The sequence below is a fragment of the Aythya fuligula genome, chromosome 2 (assembly GCF_009819795.1).
Source record: "Aythya fuligula isolate bAytFul2 chromosome 2, bAytFul2.pri, whole genome shotgun sequence".
Classification (NCBI taxonomy): domain Eukaryota; kingdom Metazoa; phylum Chordata; class Aves; order Anseriformes; family Anatidae; genus Aythya; species Aythya fuligula.
Window position 1 is genome coordinate 62,753,162 of NC_045560.1, and position 18,512 is coordinate 62,771,673.

The 18,512-nt window shown below is 39.8% G+C and overlaps 1 protein-coding gene across 3 annotated transcripts in view; it reads left to right on the forward strand.

Moving 5' to 3' along the window:
• The window catches only part of SEPTIN7 (septin 7), a 75,917-nt gene that overhangs the window by 39,183 nt on the left and 18,222 nt on the right, over positions 1 to 18,512 (forward strand). For all 3 annotated transcript variants that reach the window (XM_032183396.1, XM_032183395.1, XM_032183397.1), the window contains exons 4-6: positions 11,585 to 11,691; positions 17,418 to 17,518; positions 18,119 to 18,253. In XM_032183396.1, the coding sequence (XP_032039287.1) occupies positions 11,585 to 11,691; positions 17,418 to 17,518; positions 18,119 to 18,253 (343 nt within the window). The remainder of the gene's footprint in view (positions 1 to 11,584; positions 11,692 to 17,417; positions 17,519 to 18,118; positions 18,254 to 18,512) is intronic.

Consider the following 18,512-nt stretch of genomic DNA (forward strand, 5'->3'; position numbering starts at 1 on the left):
TCACACTCCTTCAAAAAACTAAAGTTTAAGAGGATATTTCCATTTCAGTATCATGTACGTGTCAGCTTTTTTTTTCTCCAAACCAGGTTACCGTGACTTTTAGGAAAATGAGACTTGAGTACTTTTCACTGCAAAACTTCGAGGAGTTTTCTTACTTAATGAAAAACAGAACAAAGTGAAGGGGAAAAAATTAAGCTGTGCATTCCATATGTGGTCAGTCTCTTTTTGACTAGTTACTGTCTAGAAGTTTTTTTTAAACTGAGTCTTTTTTTTTTTAACAGATACTGGAAATCCCTTTTCACCCCATTGCTTAATGTAGCAGGCAACCTTTTAAAGATGCTAGAAATGGAAAGTTCAGTTGCAGAGGATCTCAGTTGCATAAATAAGACTACAGAAATTATTATCTGTCACTTTTAAGTACTTGAAGAGGCATACCGGCCTCAGTGGCATTTTTGAAGCACCGTTCTGGTTTAATTAGGAAAAACTGTGATCCAACAATCCAACAACAGCAACTGTTTCTTCAGGCTGTAGTTCAGATTTTGACCAGCCTGCAGTGTTTGCTGCTGCTGAGACAACTAACAGTGCTTTGGCCAGATTGGATTAGCGTATGGATCCAGCTGGAGAATTTTCTGGGAGCGGCATGGAAGTTTAAGTCTTCAGACAGTCTTTCAGAGTGACAAAACAAACAAAAAAAAACACAAATACAGAGAACAGGTGATGTGGAGTCTGGAATTTATATTTTTTTTTGGTGGTGATCCTGGTTGATACAACTTTGTGATTAATCATTTTTTTTGCAGTAACTTGTCAAAATGAACTGTGGTTGTACTGGAATTTTGCTTGGTGCTGGCTAAAAATCTTCTAACATCAGAATTACTTCCTGTATTGTGGTGATTGCGTTGAAGGATCTGTGTTTATGATCTAAGATATTTTTCCTTGAAGAATCTTCAGCCCTCTGCAGTTGGGGGAGCTGATCATCCTAGGGATACCTTCCACATTAAAGATACTAAGTGAAGCTATGCCTGAGTCGGTTTTTTGAGAAATAATCGGCCATTGAGAAATAATCCAAGGTGTTAAGTATTTAGAAATTGTATTTTGTGGACTCTGCAGCTGTCTGAAATTTTTGAGAGTTCAGGAGGAGCACAACCTGTAGCACTGCTCAGCTGAAGTCATGGATCAAAGTAGTTGCTGTTAATAAATGCATAATGCCATCGTTTGGCAACGTGCTTTTGAGTTGACGCTTCTTTTTGAAGCCTTGATTAATGCTGCTGCCCAGTTCTGTGTAGGATGAAGGTAAGTCTTTGGTCCTATCTTAAAAACAAAAACTCATCAGTTTAATGAATGATAGCTTGTTTAGCGTGTCTGTAGTCTTAGCTTTATAGCAGTTGTTTGGGATCTTTCAAATCAAACAGCTGTTGAATATGGAAATCTCACTTGTTTTTATTTGCAGCTGACTCTCTAAGGTTTTTATTAAATGGGGAGCTTTCAAATATGTTAAATTGTAAATAAATAGCTTCATGTTAATCTAATGTATCTTCTTTAGACTTCCATGCAGCACTGAAGCTTTTCTTAAATTTTTGTAGGCTCATTAGTAAATTTCCATTTCAGTAGAAACAAGTAGATGATAAAGCATTTACCTGCAAGAACTAATTTGAATAGGAATCCATTTGACTGTTACTAAGGCAAGTTCCTCAAGATGGCACGAGCTTTGACTGTGGGAGAGCAACATAAGATTTTTTTTCTTCAGCTCAGATTGTGAAGTTCAGATAAAATAGAAATCCATAGTACTGCAAAGCTGTTATGCTAATATTTTGGGTTCTGGTATATGGAAATTACTAGAATATGCGATGTACTCTTATCCCTAAAAAAGCAAATGGCTGTAAAATCCCTGGTGAAACCTAGAGACTAGAATAGCATAGGCACTGCAATTGGAGATGAGGTGAGATTTTGTTGGTATTTTGTATTAGAAAGGCTAATTTAAAGGGATACTGTTACACTGTAGTTGAGGAGAAATAGCAAGATCCTTTGTATTTTAGGTCTTGGAGGTATACATTGCTGACAAATGCTGAACACATCCAAAATTGCTAACTCAGAGGAAGCTAACAATTGGCAAGTATTTGTTCACCACTTTTCTGCTGCATCAGTGCCAGGCATGGCAGAAACCAATAGCTAAACAACTCAGCAGACATTGAGAAGGAAGAGAAGATGCTAGATATTCACTAATTTACCATGTCAGTATTTTTTTTTTTTTTAACATGGCATTTGACTGAATGATTTAAGAATTACATGGGAAAATATTTTAAGAATTGCTTCATTTGTCATGTGCTTACTCTTTGTATACATCCTCACCTGCTCTGAAGGACAAGGCAGTGACTGCCCCGTTCTGCCTCCTGGGCTCCAGGCTGTCCTCACCAGTTCTCAGGAGCTCCAGGAGGAGTCCTGGACTACCTCCTGTGTCTGATCTTCGTGCTCAGCCACAGCAGAACATCGCAAGCATGCTAGACAGACCTTAGGGTGTAACCTTATCAGCAGGTCTGTCTCTTTTCCTTTCAGCTTTCCAAACATATGCTCCTGATGTTGGCTGTAAAAGCAGCTCAGTTTTACTCTTAAGTAATTACTAAAAAGCTAAATAGTGGTGGCAGTACTTTGGAAGCAATGGCTTAGCATTTAAACAAAAGAAATTCTTAACATATCAAGAAGGATGTAGTTCTGACAACACAAGCCAATCCAAACCTACCTCAGCTTACATATTTCTCCTTTAGAGACAAAATGCCCATTTTTATGGAATACGGTGGAAGTTATCGTATGGAAACTAAAGAAAATAACCACCTCAAGTAAATGAGGTATCAAATTTTGTGTATTTTGTCATGAGAAGAGGCAGCAGCATATCCAGAAGAGCATCTCTGCAACATTTTTGCTCATTGATTTACTAGCACTAAGCCAAATATTGAAAAGCAGGCATAGAATTCCCTCCATTTATCCTAATTTGCAGAGGTCATTGCCCTAATTGTTCTCTTTTTTGCCCCCAAATTATATCACGGTTAAACTTGGGGAGTTCCCTAAGTGAGCCTTCTGCATCATTCTCTTGACAGTCATGCCAGATACGAAGAGCCTTGTCCAAATACAGCTTCCTTTGTGCTGCCTGCAACAGCAAGCACTTGCAGAGATATTCAGGAGAGACGGCATTTAGAGGCAAGGTATAAGATGTTGAAAAGAATTATGACTGGCTCTAGGAATCTCTCAGTTCAGTCCTGTGACATGTTTTGTGGATCGCTTCAATAGCAGAACGTTTCACCTGGGATGTTTTCAGAGCACTCAGCACTTATTTTCAATATTTTTCACTGTTCTGATGTGTGATTTGCAAGCAAAGAGCTAATGGAGTGCTGAGTAAGTCAAGGTGCTCTTTGTAGAATTATGTGGAAGACTTACTAATTTCCATGTGCATAAAATTCAGGTTTTTTGTCCTTTGTAAATTTCTGTGATACTGTTGCTATCAGATGTTTCATTTTTTTGACATCCTGCCTAATGTGCTTCACCTGTCTCTCCTTTTGCTTGAGTTGCTCTGTAGCACTTGTTTTTAAGTAGAAAGCGAGTAGTGCAAGCCATACTGTCCTTAAGGTGTGGGTCCTGTATCTGTACCAGGGTCTCTTTTATTCAGAAAAATTTATTCAGAAAAAATAAATCCAAGTCACTTTTTTTGTTAACATTTTCTCATCATCATGCTCTGTATTTTTTTTTTCCCCAAGTAATGAAGGATCCTGCTGTGACTAATTAATCTGTGGTTTGTTGATTAACATCTGCTGACTAGAGAACTAAAGGTATCTTAGAAATTACTCTATGTGCTTGAAATGCTATATAGTACATTGCCGATAGTAATGTATAGGTGAAAATTGTGTTACCATTGTCTTTCCCTCTCTCCTTTTTCAATTCATATCACTGGGGAATGTAATGAATTATATGCATCACTTTGTATCTCTTCAGAGAGCAAGCCCAGCTCTGCGGCTTCCTCTAGATGCATAGTTCTTCCAGACCAAGCAGTGGTATTCTCAGATGTATGTTTCCTAGCCTTAAAACAAACAAACAAACAAACAAACAAAAATCCTTTAGCATCTAAGCAACTTTTTTCCTCACTTTTTCATCTTGGACCTGTATATTTTTTCTTCTTTTGTGATGGCTTTGTTTTGGCTTCATTGAAGTCTGAAAATTCAAGGTACGTGCTGGTTATGGAATTTAACCGCAGAAGGTTGTTGTTCTGGAGCTCTGCAGTTGCTGTCATTTTCAACTGAATCCCTCAACCCAGTTATTTCACAGGGAGCTTGTGCATTTGGATTTTCCATGTAGGTCAGTTTTGACAACTTCTTGTTGCTTGTAATGTCTTTTAAACTGCATTGCAGTATGACTGAAGCTTTATCAGGCGTAGGGGTTTCTTTTAAATAGCACTGAAAACAAAAACAAGGTAAGCTTTGGCATGCCTGGGCTGATTTTAAGTGTAGATTTTTTAACTTTATATAAATATATATATATATATATGGAAACCTGTAGACCTGACTTACCTCATCTGTCTTGCCCTTACTTTCCCTCCTTTTCCCACCCCCAACACCCTAATGCCTTAGTTAGCAGGATCGCTTCTTGCCTCTCCATGGTGTGTTAGGAGTTCCAGCACAAGCAGTGGGTTGGGAGCAGGGGCCACTCGTTCTGGCAGCAGCCAAAGTCTAACATGGTCAGTTAAACCACTGCTTCACGGCCATTTTAATCTGTCAAGTTGTAGAAAACGAGAACTGCTTCTGCTTTGAGAGGGAATAACATAATTTGAAAAATGCTATCTTGAATCTGTTTCAGTATTCTTCTGAAGTACTTCCTTGCTTTTAATGGCTTTTCTGAATTATTTGAATGGGATCTGTGGCCAGAACAATATGCCAAGAGTCTGTCCTCAGTTACTGCACTTAAATTTTAAATTATGCTCGAAGAAAGTTGATGAAATTGTCTCCTTGTATACTGAATGTCAAATTCTTCTTGTTGACGCAGTTGCTGATAGGCAAAAGCAAATTTATCACCAGCAGACTTCCCTGTTATGTTTTGCTGGGATCAACTCTGTGGGTCTGGCAGATGTTACTTCCATAACTTGAATTTGGAGCATAAATTACGAAATGGCGGAGCTTTGGATTTCTTCCCTTTATAAGTGTCTGAGAACACAACGTTGAACTATCTGCATGACTGCACGAGACACCGTCCTTCGCGATACTGTAGCTACAGGGGAGAACAGCCACAGAGCATGGTGTTGAGCCCACCCCAGCTCCCAACAGGTTTTGTTTGGGTTTTCCTGTACATTTATTGAAGCATTGCTTTGCGTTTCGTACAGTGCCGAAGGCAAGAACTAGCCTTTGCAAAAGTTTCTAAAATCAGCCTTAAAATTAAAAGCATCTTGTAGCCTCTGTTTTTTGTGGTCATTTCTGGGCTCTTAATGCTTTATTTGCTCTCAGTGCTACGTGTTAGTCTGCAGCCTCATAATGAAATTTGATTAATCGTGTAGCTTCACTTCTGTATCAAAACTAGTACCATCAAGGCCATTGGGCATCTGCACAAAGGTGCAAGTGCTGTTGTGTGCGCATACTGTGAGTTGTACAGGGATGGAAGGAGATAATGTGCATTATTTTTGTTGTCTGACAAGCTTATTCTCCTCTTTTGAATCACCAGCGTTAAGCTACTGGGGTGATATTTTAACAAACAATGACACGAGTTAGAACTCATAAAATGGAAGAAATTCCATCAAAAACCTAGCTCACCAGCTAAAAATAAAATGTTCCTTGATGTAAATATTCTGTATATCTGTGTTGTTGGGAAGTGCAGCATTTTTCTGTTGCATTTGATCTCTTTGTAATAACTATCTGGGGCTATCAGGTGCACTAAAAATCTCTGCCCCCTTTCTCTCACCCACTGCAGTTGCTAGCAGTTGATGCATCCTTGTAGTCTGTTGGTGCTAGTAGATACACTAGTTAGCAGATACACTGAGACTGGGTCTTCTTGGTGGGAATACCTGAAGCATGCTTCTTAGGGCAATTTAATAGAAGGCTTACAAATTGTCCTGCTTGGGGCTTGGGAAAGCAACTTGAAACTCTAAAGTACAGATAGGATACGTGGTCGCATTCCCAGCTGTGTGGTTGTATGTCACAGGGCACAACATGAAATGCTGTTTGACTGCCAGTAGCCAAGCACTCGTTAGGGAAGAGTGGACAGACTGCTGGTGAGTTCTGCCAGAGTAGTTTGTAAGTAATGAAGGGGTAGGAAATGCTTATACAACATGCAGAGAGCACGCTGAGAATCTTCAGTATCGATTAGTTAGCTAGATCACTCGATATGTTTAATGAACCCTCATAAATCCAAGTGTGTAAGTCACACTTACGTGCTGAAGGGTTGGATTTTAGCCAAACAAGGTTCTAAAAGTATTAGGAGATCACAATAGGAAACTGATCCTGGACTTTCAGAGCCATATGATAGCCGGAAGATGTACTGTGGTGCGTTATCAGGAAATGTAATATGTGAATGAGAAGATACCTCTGTCCAGTAGGAGTTATTCATCAAAAAACAACTAGGTATAAAGTTGGAAATGGAATTGGACTGCTTGTCCACTTCTGTACTTGCTTAAATAAGGATGAAGGAGGTAGAAAAGTTGGAGGAGGTTGGAAAGAGGCCACATTCTCAACGTGCCACAACAATGAATGGTGAAAAAAGCAGCATCATTAAGATTTAAGGATAACAATTCGTTTCTGTTATTATAGGGAGGAGATGCTTGCAGCCTAAGTTCCTTTAAAGTATCAAAGTTGCAACAAGAGCTGATGGAACTTGAACAGGAGAAAAACGTGCATTGAACACATGCAAGTTAACTGTAGATAAATTCAGTAACTGATCTTCCAAAACTCCTGATCTGTGATAATTTATGAGCGATTTGGAAATGAAGGTGAAAGATTTGTATAGCTTAGCCAAAAGCAATTGTTCCTGAGTTGGTGATGGGGGGGAGTGGTTTTTTGTTTGTTTTAATTAAAAAATATATATATATATATTCTACACCTGTTTTCATGTTTTCCTTGTTTTCCAGTTGTTATTCTCTGTACTTACCTGTTTTCATATTATTCTAGAGACTATGTTTTGTAGTTTGCAGGCCACTCCAGCAGTTACTGGTAGTCTCTTCAGACCCAAAAATGCATTTTAAATAGAAAAGAAAAAGCTAAATATAGAGGGAGGGCAAGGTAAAGGCAGTCAGCAGTAGTTAGACAGGAGATAGCAATTGAATGTTTGGTTTCCAATTATCCTGCAAAGTCAGAGGATTTTTTTTTTTCTCATTTTTTTCATTGTGAAATGACAGATTTTATGCTGAAACTAGAAAAGTCAGGACATTTCTAAAAGAATCACCTAGTGTGAATTAGGTAGCTAGATCTCGGAACGCATTGTGATCCATGGAGTGACTGGAGTTAGCACACTGCCATGGTGCTTTCCTGGCTTCATGGTGTGGCAGCAGTGCAAAACGTCATTAGAAGTGAGTACAAAAAGTGGGAGGAAGCATTTTTGGTGGATGTGTCTTTGTGTTATGTTAAGGCAAAGTAAATTCTATTTGTTTTCCCTGTTCTCTTCTGTTTTCTTCATAGTATTCATAGCCCATTGGAATCCTCTGAAGCTGCAACTCAAGGCTTTCCAGTAGGGAGGGAATCCTTTTAGGTGAATTTGCATTGAACAAGCTTCTATATGGGAAAAACAAAGGTTTTGCTTGTTTGTTTTTGTTTTACATTTCTAGATAAATTCAGAATACTTGAATGTGTCTGAAGAGGCTGGCTAGACTTGTTTGAATGCACTTGGGTTCTCTAATTCTGCATCCCCTGTAGGCAGCAGAGAAACTTCTGCTTGACAGCAGTGGAAGCAGCATTTTCCCCATAGTAAGGTACCAAATCACAGAATATCCCGAATTGGACGGGACCCATAAGGGCCATCAAGTCCAACTCCTGGCACCACACAGGTCTGCCCAAAAGTTTAGACCAAATGTTCCTGTTATGGGTGTTTTTTCTACCGTTTCAGTGTAATTTTGTATTTGCTATTGCAGCCTTTTACTACCTTCATAGATGTTTTGAGCTCAGAACTGCCACCTCACCCTTGGTGCTGGGTTTGGGGACACACAGATCTGTCTGTGCCTGGGGCTGCAGTAGTTCAGGGGCCATCCTGTATGGAGAGTGCTGCTCCAGCTGCTGTAACCATCTCGGGTGCGCTCCTGGTTTTCAATGGATCCTTTCAGAGTTCAAAATCTCCTTTCCATATGTTCAGTTTCAATGGCAACATGACGAGCAGTTTAATCCTTGGGAAAAGGGCTTGTTGTGTGTGTGTTCTGCTTTAAGTACTGCAGCATGTTAAGACGAGCAGGGAGCCTGACAGGGGAGAAGGGACAACTCTTCGCATGTTGAAGTGGAATTGGCCACGTGAGTGTTGGCCGTGCTGCAGCCCATCCGTGTTTCTTCAACAGTTCAGCAGAGAGCCTTCTGTGAGATTATGGTCGACTGAAAAAAGGATTGTTATAAATGAGGTCTCAATTCAATCTGAATTTTGTAACATTTATAAAACAAATATTTCTAAAAGGTATAAAAGCTATAAAAGGTATAAAAGGCAAGTAAACAGCGCTGGGTGTGCGGGGAGTCTATGCTCCACCAACATGCACACACAAACATCAAACTTTCTAAATATACAGGACATTGCTTTACATACTAAACCAGAGTATGCCTATACATACGTACAATCTGGAAAGGTAACAAACAATCCTTTAAGTTCCATGACTTAACAGTCTCCATTTTTCATTCCTTTTGAACAATATGTCTCACTGTAAGTTGTCAAGCAACTCGGTCTTCAGGCCTTATGTATCCCGTTCTTCCCAGATCGAAGAAAAGCATATCCATCTCCTTTTCAAGGCCAATAGACCTGGGTCAAAAGGCACGTACAGGTCAGCAGGGGGCGTAACAGCAAAAGCCTTCGATGGCTGTAGCAGCAGAGGGGCCCATGCCATAACAGTCGGATCAGTAAAGGAGCCCACAGCTCCCTCACTATCTGGCAAACCACGCGTTTGTGATTGTGGCTCCACATGGCTCTTTAAGGCCTCAGAGACTGCTCGCCAGGTGCCGAGCAATCCTCCTGCAACCTTGTCGTTTTTAGTTGCAGAGTCCCACACCTTGACCTCAGTTTGGCCCCATCTTTCAGGCTCATAAACTGTCTGACTGTTAAGATGGAGAATGAGCTGTAAGGTTACCAGGACAGTCTTTGTTCCTAAGGATGTATGATTCCCCATAATGCCCGGCTGCTTACCAGCGAGAGGCAGTTGTGTGCACAGGTCCGCTTCTCTCAGCTCAAGATTCTCTCCAGCTCCAGTGCGCCTATTTCCAGCGACGAGCTTCTCTGAGCGGTTTGCCAAGTCTGGCCGAACCTATCTTCATGAGGCAATCAAAATGCCTGTTCCCGTCCTGGTCTCCATTCTGCTAGCTTGTTCCTCTTCACTTCTTTTTCCTGCTTCTTTATTGATCATAACTTCATCGTGTTGCCTTTTTTATCTTGAGGGCAGGCTCTCCTCTTATACCCTTCTCCCCACAGCAGTTCTTTTCAAAACAACTTTTCATTGGTTAAACAACTTTGAATGTAACAACAACAGCAAACACCCAGAAACATCCATGCCTTAACGGCTGGAGAACAAGAAACCGGAGACTGCATGGAGTCTCCGGAATCACCCTTCTTTGTTCCCTCTGAACTCTTTTATATTCCTGATGGCCTCATCCTTAAGAGTTTAATGTTATCTCAATCACGGGGTTTTCCAACCCCCATGGTCACATTCCCAAATCTCCCCCTTTATTAATATCAACCATTTTCTTGACACGAATTACCACTCCATATATAACAGGATGATGGATGAAAGAATATGAATCTTATAAATGGCAGAATTAGAGGGAGGCTCAGCAGGGTGGATAAATAATACTCCAGCTTATCCGGAACAATGTGTGCATCTTGGGTGGGGTGCTGAGACGAAGACACAGCTTCAGTCTGGCTGCGGAGATAGTTGGGAAAGCCGTGTCTTTCAGGAGCTTCTGTCTCGTGCAAACTCAGTAGGGAAAGGCCTTTAAGCTCCTGCTGACCATTCCCAGAAGAGCAGTGGATGCGCATCCCTTGCAAGCAAACACTTTGAGGCACAGCTCTGACATGTCTGACCACGGAGAAAGGCAGAATCTGTAATAGTAGCGGTGAGGTGCCTGCCAGCAAACCCGCCCCTTCTGGCCCTGGTACAGCTGTCGTTTTGGGGTTGGTGTTCCCAGCAGTGCTCTGCTGAGGTGGTAACGCTGTGTCTCTGTCCTCATGCACAGCCAGACCCTCTCAAAGCACGCGTTAGCTCATCTCTCACCCAGGGCTGGGCTTGGAGAACAAGCGCCGCTAATAACGGAGCCAGCCTGCAGGAGCTCTGCTTGCAGCATTTCAGCAGCTGCTAATCCATTTACAGGATAGCTAATCAGATTGTTCAGCTCAATGCCCCAGAGACTTCAAGCTCCACAATTGTAATTGAGCTGGCTGATGTGTATAAGCTAGCTTGTGGATGAAATCCAGCCAGTGATTACAGTGGGGAGACACTCTTGTCTGCTGAGGTCCATAGCTACTTTCTGTTTCCTAGCCCTGAAGTACTTGTGTTGGCCTAGGGCACTTAGCTCAGGATGAGTTTTGAAGCTGGGAGTTTAGTCTCAAAATCAGTCATCATTTTGGGTGGCTGATGGGGCTTAGACAACTTTTTTTGTCTTTTTAAAGTACGGGGGCAGTGTAGTTGGTTCTTTTCCTTTAGTGTAAATACGTTTACAGTAGTTTGCATCCAGATTTCTTAGTTTAAGAGCAAAGTTGTGTCACTCTCTGTGTTTAGGTTAACACGTTCACAGCACTGCACATGGAAAAATTAAACCAGAAAGCATCAGTTTCATATCTTTTTATCTAGTTCTTGTTCTGGTGTGAATTGTCGTGTTGTCGTGTTGAAATAGCTCCTTTGCAAATTTCCCATGCAAATCACATAGGTTTGTTTGTGGTGATGTGTGTGTGTTTTGTTTTTTTTTAAACTTTTCTTTAGCTTTTGTGACTTCAGTAATTAGGGTAATCCGAAATTCCGCCCCCCTTAAGACCCTCAAATAATAGTTGACATAAAGGAGAAAGCTTAGTGTGCTTTGGCATAGTGACAGAAACTGATACCAGGAAGATGGCTTATTTATAAACTTTAATTTGGGCAATATCATCTTCAAGCATTGTAATGGGAGCGATGGAGAAGTGCTAAATGTGTTTAGCACTACTTTAAAATGTGATTGGAAAAATGAATATTTATAGAATCCAATAGTGACAGTTGGATTTTCTGATTTAAAAAAAAAACAAACAAACACGCAGAGTTTTCCTTGAAACTGAAAAAGATTACAGCTTCTCAAAACCTTGGAATGTAGTGAAGGTTTTCAGGTATTATGTTTTAAGAGTACTCGGATCTAGAGCTAAGTGCTTATACTGTGTGTGATACTACCAGTTTTAATGAAGCTGTTCTGTTTTCTTCTAGGTGAATCTGGACTGGGAAAATCAACATTAATCAACTCATTATTCTTAACAGAATTATATTCCCCAGAGTATCCAGGTCCTTCACACAGAATTAAAAAGACTGTACAGGTACGTCTTGGGGTGGAAGACTGCAGCTTGAGTAAATTAACTTGCAATGTAGTGACATAAAATGCTATAGTTGTCACATAAGTACCTGTGTTTTAAGTAAGTGCAGCCACAGTGTAAACCACAGAAATATTCACAAAAATATTCAGGGTGTCACTCAGCATACAGTAACTACACAACTTTTAGGTTATGAAAATTGTAGGATGTTGAAAGGAGGGATCCGTGAGATGCTTTGTGTGCTGCCTGTGCTTTACAAATGTGATACAGGTGCAGTCCTGTCAGGAAGTGGAATGTCTTATTATCAATTTAAATATTAAGTATCTATATTAGAAATACTTAAATGTGTGTTAAAACCTCTGACTGTTTACGGCAGGCTTTTAGAAACCGTATTATTCGGTCTTTCTACTGACTGCAAATCTTTTATGTAAAAGTATTTGGCAATATTGTGCAACCTGTGTCCTTTATTGTACATTTTTTACCTGTTGTTAGTTGTTGTTCTGACACTTGTTGGCCTAGGGTGAACCTGACTGACTTAAGCACTACATGAGTAAAGACAACGTTCCTGCAAGTGCATGATACGGTTGAAACGCTTAAATCAAAAAAATGAACTTGATTGGTTTGCTTTCTGTAATATTTTGCTATGAATCAATATATTTTTCTCTTAGGAAAAAAAAAAAAGTATGCTGTTTATATTATAAAAATGTTATTCAAAAAGAAAGTGAAAACTGCCTAATACTAAGAAATAGTGAAACGTCCTCTTAATGTTGTGGGTGGTTTAGGAAATTCCTGCTCTTCAGCATGCTACTTTCTGCCTCCGCAGTTGAGCAACTGAGTAGGAACAGATGAGCTCTGCTCATCTCCCTTGATGCACATCAGTCACTTGTTTAAGACTTTGGATTATCACAAGCTGTCTTCATCAATCTCATACTCACCCCTTGGTGAAGACCAGGTTATGGCTCACAGTTGCTGTGGTCCAGCATGGCTTTACCAGCTGCAAAACGTGACAGTCTCAGAGCACCTCAGCTGTGTCTGAAGTTGTGGTGTACTTACAGAGCTGTCACGAGGGGATTAGGAAGCCTATGTTGAGCTAGTAGGTAGTCAAAGCTCTAAAGAGAAGCTGTAAAATTAATTTTTTTTTTTTAAACTGGAATTGGATAACACTGCTCCAGTGGTATGACCCACTGACCTTCGTGTTTTGTGGGCTTTCTGATTTTGTTTGGAGCATGGGATTTTTTTCTTCAATCTCAGAACATTGGATTACTTCGTTATCAGAGGGCCAGGGAAAAGTTAGTTATGCTCATACTTGAAAAGGTTAAATAAAACTGCTTGTCAGTTAGGCCAACATCAGGCTTGAGTACTAATAAAAAAACGTATTTGCAGAATATTGATTTTTTTTTTGTTATTACTTTATTTTTTATTTGGAGGAAAGTTTTTGAACATCCAGAGTTTGATGATATATTTACGTTTCTCTAAGCTTTGGCCATGTCTGTTAAGCTATTTGGTTGGTTTTAATATAAGATAACAGTGACTGACAAAATGGGCTTGCTAGCTTGTTAGTAGGGGTAGTAGAGTATTATTTGAATTAGGCTGAGTTTAGGTATATGGTTCAAAGAAATGTTAAGTGGTGTGGAAAAGATGCAAATAGTTTATTTCTAGTATGATACACTTATTAAGGAAAGGAGATGAAGCTTGGTGAATGCTGGAAAACTTAGGAGAAGGATGAGTTTTATTGGTAGAAGGGCTTCTTGTGATTTTGCTATTGTTGATTACACATTGTTAGCTGAAGCTAAATCAATTCAAGTTCACTTACAGGCATAGTTTTAAATAACTTCAGGATGAGTTGGATTCCTGTCATTAGAAGATATTACTTTGTTATTTTTTTTTAATTGGGAAAAATAGTAAAAATTTACATACAAGCTAAAACAAAAAATTGCAAGACAGGTTTCAAATTAACTCAGCCCATCCCTGATTAATGGTGGATCACTGTAAGGAAAACTAACTGAACGCTCTGTCTGTGGAGTTTCTGGAATCCGAGTTAAGTACTTTCATCTGCTTGGTTGCAAAATTAGATAATCTAATCATCCTGACATGTTGCATTCTTCAGAGATGAAACTGTCTTATTTCAGTTTTGAAGTGAGGATAAAATAGTCTGCCACTACAGCGTTGGAATCACGTACAAGACAGCCACAATTGCCAGCACACAGCTTCCAATCAAATGTGAAACCAAAGAGTTAGCAGCAGAAGGTGCTCTTTGGATCCATGGGATCTGTGCTCTTTGCCACTGCAAACCTTTCTGAATTGAAAAATGCTAAGGGTTTTATAGCATAGAGGTGAAACAGACAAAAGAAAATTTAGGGTACCAAAACATCCTAAAATCTTGGTCGTAATAATTTCCTGTTCTTACATGGTGGGAACCATTTACTGATTAGGCATCGTGTAAGAGACTCTCTCAGATAATTGCAAACTGTATTTTGGGCAATGTTTGAAAGCAGCAGCGTGTCGTTTTGTGAGGCAGATTCTTTGTATTCCTTTCATGGAAAACAGCTAATAGTAAATGACTTGATGTCAGATGGATGCAGTCTTGTTTAACCCACTGAAGTTCCTCGAGCTGTGACGTGTGTGGCATCACAAGACTTGGTGCAGTGCTGGAGGACAGAGCAGCGTGACCCAGCTAGCCAGAGTGCATGGGAAAATGGCCGCTCAGAGTAGATTTTCATTAAAAAGTTTTAAATTCCAAGGCTTGAACTAATGTTTTCCATGAATCCCTTGGGAATACTTGTAAAACCAGATGATAGGATGCAGTTGGATGCTTAACTATGAATGACACTCGTTTACAGAGATTTTCTGGGTCTTTGCCAGATGTTGCTGCTTGCTGTGTCTTTGACCATGTATGGGCACGTCCATCCAGGTTACGAAAGAAAGACATGGAGGCTCTATGGCAGGGTCTTCACCTGCTGTCTCTCACCAGCCATGTCTGCTGCTTACAGTGTGTGGTGGATATGGTCTGTCTGTCTCCCATGCTTTCATGGCACACTTACCTAGATGCACTGAGTTTCTTGTTCTGTAGGTATTTGAAAGCTCTGCAAGATACCTGCATGAATTGATGAAACGTAAGAATTTAAATCCCCCCCACCTAGAAAGGTATTAGTGCTGCCTACAGGTACTCAGTTACTGCAGGCCACTTGTCAGAAGGTGACTTCAGGAATTTAGCCACACTTACAAGCATACAGGGTCAGGAAAAACATGTGGTGTGGCATTTCTACAGAGCTCCTGACCTTCCTTTTTCATTGTTGTAAACACACATTCAAAATTGTACTTGATTAATTGTTTTTTCTGAATAAGCATTCCGCTATGAGAGCATAATAATTTAATGATTTTTGCTGGGAATTTGCGTGCCAGAGAATAAAGTCGATACCTTGTAGCACTTGGCAATACTACAGTTCTTAACCTTATCATCTGCAATATTTTGAAAGTGTTACAGGTTTCTTATGCTTACAGAGAGCTCCGTTATGTGAGGGCTCTGTGGTTACTGCATGCAAGATAGCAAAAAGAATTAAAGGAATCAGAAGTTAATCTCCTGCGTGCTAAAGCTTGTGAGTAGTAAACTCTTGGCTGAGTTGACTGTGTGCCTGGGGATTACTGCCTTGAGTTCTGGCATCAATTGTGTACAATAAAATTTCTCTGTAGCGCTCTCGAGGGAAAAAAAGATCTATTCACAACAATTAAAACTTGAGTTTTTCAAATGCTGCATATGCATTCCCAGGCTCTCACTGCTTTGGACTGGACGCTTCTGGAAGGATAGAAATTGTGCAGTTATAGAAGGGGTAACTTGGTGGTGTCTTAGGCTGCTGGGTGTTGTGTGTTTCGGTTTTGTTGTTTGTTCTTTAATCTTGTCTTAAACCTTCCCAACTTTGTGGTTAGGCACGCCTGAGCAGGAGATGGAATTAAGTGACCTCCAAGTCCACTCCAATTTACCTTCTCCTGTGACTGACTACCCAGGTAGCCCAGAGTTGGGCGTCCTTGTTTTGTGAAGATGCATTAATGATTTTTTCTTTTTTGCCTTTTTGTTTGGTGAGGAACCAGCTCATAATTACCGCAGGCTGCAGACAGCCATGGTATTGCTGTATTTGTTTGTCAAGACCTAGCAGCAAAATGGATAGGTCTGGCTTGGATAGGATCCTTGCTGAAAAGTAGGGGAAAATAATGTTCTGCAAATTCAGAGATTAAATACAGAGCCCCAGCTTCTTTGGAGTTATTTATTGCTGTTTTCTGTGCTTCTGAACATGCTCTTAATTACAGTCAGTGTTTTACTTGTGCAAGAGGTATTTAGTTGGACTTTATGCAGAGTGCTAATTTATCTTGTAGTTTGGAGTTGCATCACATAACCAGTGACTGCAAAGAGTTTGCAACAAGTTTCAGGTATGGTTGTGAGCCAATCCATTTCAGCTGTGCAAATGGGTATGTGCAAGCACTTAAGTAGCATTGAGGAGATCTCTCAAATCTTGAGCTGGTCAAGAGGCCATCCAAATGGGATTTATTATCCAAGTTTCTACTCTCTGAAAGTTCATTACTGCATCTTCTCTAAGGGTTCACCTAGTTACTTTTAACTTAATTTTCTCTCCCCAGGTAATGATCAGGAGGCTTAAGAAGTATGTTAAGCAACACTGTGGCGTAAACATCTGCAAACTTATTTGCAGCCATTTGCTGTTAGGAATAAATGTCTGGCATAATTAATTTCTTGATTTTGTGTCAAGAAAGCAGCTTCACTAATAATTAATAGAAATTGTCTTAATATCAGAAAAAGCATGATTAAATGTGTGAGCAGTTCAAAAGAGCCAAACTGCTAATGTGATTTTCTTTTTTTCACTGCTGTGGGTCAGATTGGCTGATACAACAGTGCTTATAGCTCTCTTTTCACCGAATGCTGCTTTATCAGTGAGATGCACCTGATGCTGGCATTGGCGATAATTCTTGAGATATGAAGTGTTAGCCATCCATTTGCCGTGTGGCTTGAGCTTTCTGTTTCACGACCTGCTTCCTGCAAGAGGACGGAACTGTGCTGCAGATGGGTGGTCACAACTCGGGCAGGCACTCCCACACCCAAAACTTGCATCATGTCTTGCGCTGCAGCAGTTGTCTTGTTGAGTCAGGCTTCCATCCGAGCCCTGAGCTAACAGAAAACCATTACAGTCACGTGAGCTGTGTCACAGCAGATTGCAGCGAGATTGCATTACCTTCCCATCTCCCTGCCTCTATAGCAGGAAACCCTCACTTTCTAGGATTCCTTTCCCAAGCATTGCACTAAAAGCAGACAAACAAATATGTTATATCTTTTTAATAACCTGGACTAGAGTATAGCTACGTTTCTAGCCTAGTTGGGTTGTTTGGGAAGGGGGGATTAGTGCTCTTTCTCTCTCTCTCTCAATTTTGTACTGGCATCGGTATTGTTGTTTAGAGTTTTTCATCTTTTGAACAGGAGTTAAACTATTGGGACATTTTATATGCTTAAATGGGTTCTATTACTGAGTTTAAAAAAAAAGTTGTGATTTAAATTTAAAATGTATGAATCAACAAATATCAAAATAATTTGGATTTTATAAGCAAAGCAAGTTGCTCTGAAGCAGAAAGGTCAGCAATTCTTTGTCAGACTTCTTATTCATTGAATCCTTTTCCTAGTGTTTAAAATCAATGGCTAAATTGCTAGGCATTTAATCTCATTCATTTTACAGGTTGAGCAGTCAAAAGTTTTAATCAAAGAAGGTGGTGTTCAGTTACTACTTACAATAGTTGACACACCAGGATTTGGAGATGCTGTGGATAATAGTAATTGGTAAGACATTCTTTGTGTTTTCCCACAAAATTCTGTATCTCTTTTGTATGTGTGAGACAATGCGTTCTGACTTTTTTCAAAATGTACACTTTGATCTTCAGTTAAAATGTTCATGGCTTTAAACTTGTCTGCAGTTTGCTATTAACTGAAAACTTAGACTACTGTAGTTTCTATTACCATTATGACTTGATTGAAACACAATCAGCTTGTCTCTAATTATCTTTAAAGTGAATGGAACCTTTAGATCTGTATCAACACTTCCAGTATGCTAAACCTAGTTGAATGCTCTCACAAGATTTGACCAGAAAGTATATTCCTTTGGTGTATTCCTATACTCTCTTTAAGGATTTTCTTTAATGCTATTACAGTGATGGTAATTGTGTTTGAAAGGGTTTTTCAATGAGCTAGTAGATTGTATCTGTACAGCTATGTAATTTGATTGTGTGTTGAGGAGCTGGTTGCTTACAATATACTGTGTTGAATTCTTTTAATTAAAAAAAAAAGTCATAGGGAAATAGCGTACACTTAATTCTTAGCAAAGTCAGACTTTTTTACATAAGTGATGTAACTTACAGGTTTTTATTCATGTAACCTCTGCAGCTGGCAGCCTGTTATTGACTACATCGACAGTAAATTCGAGGACTACCTGAACGCAGAATCTCGAGTGAACAGACGTCAGATGCCAGATAATAGAGTGCAGTGCTGTTTGTACTTCATTGCTCCTTCAGGACATGGGTTAGTATTAGTGTATTTTGTTTCCTTTCTGTCTATATCCCAAACACCCAAATTTGGCATTCTTATGTATGGAAAGTTCCAGATATGGCTTATTAATGACCTGCAGACCATGTTTAATTTCAAAGACAAACTTACTTTGACTTGTCAAACATCAGCAAGCGTGCCAGGTAATAAGTTAGAACACGAGAAAATATGATGGTGCATTAATAACATACCAAGAAAAAAATAGAACAGTTAAAAAACACATAAGTATTCAAAA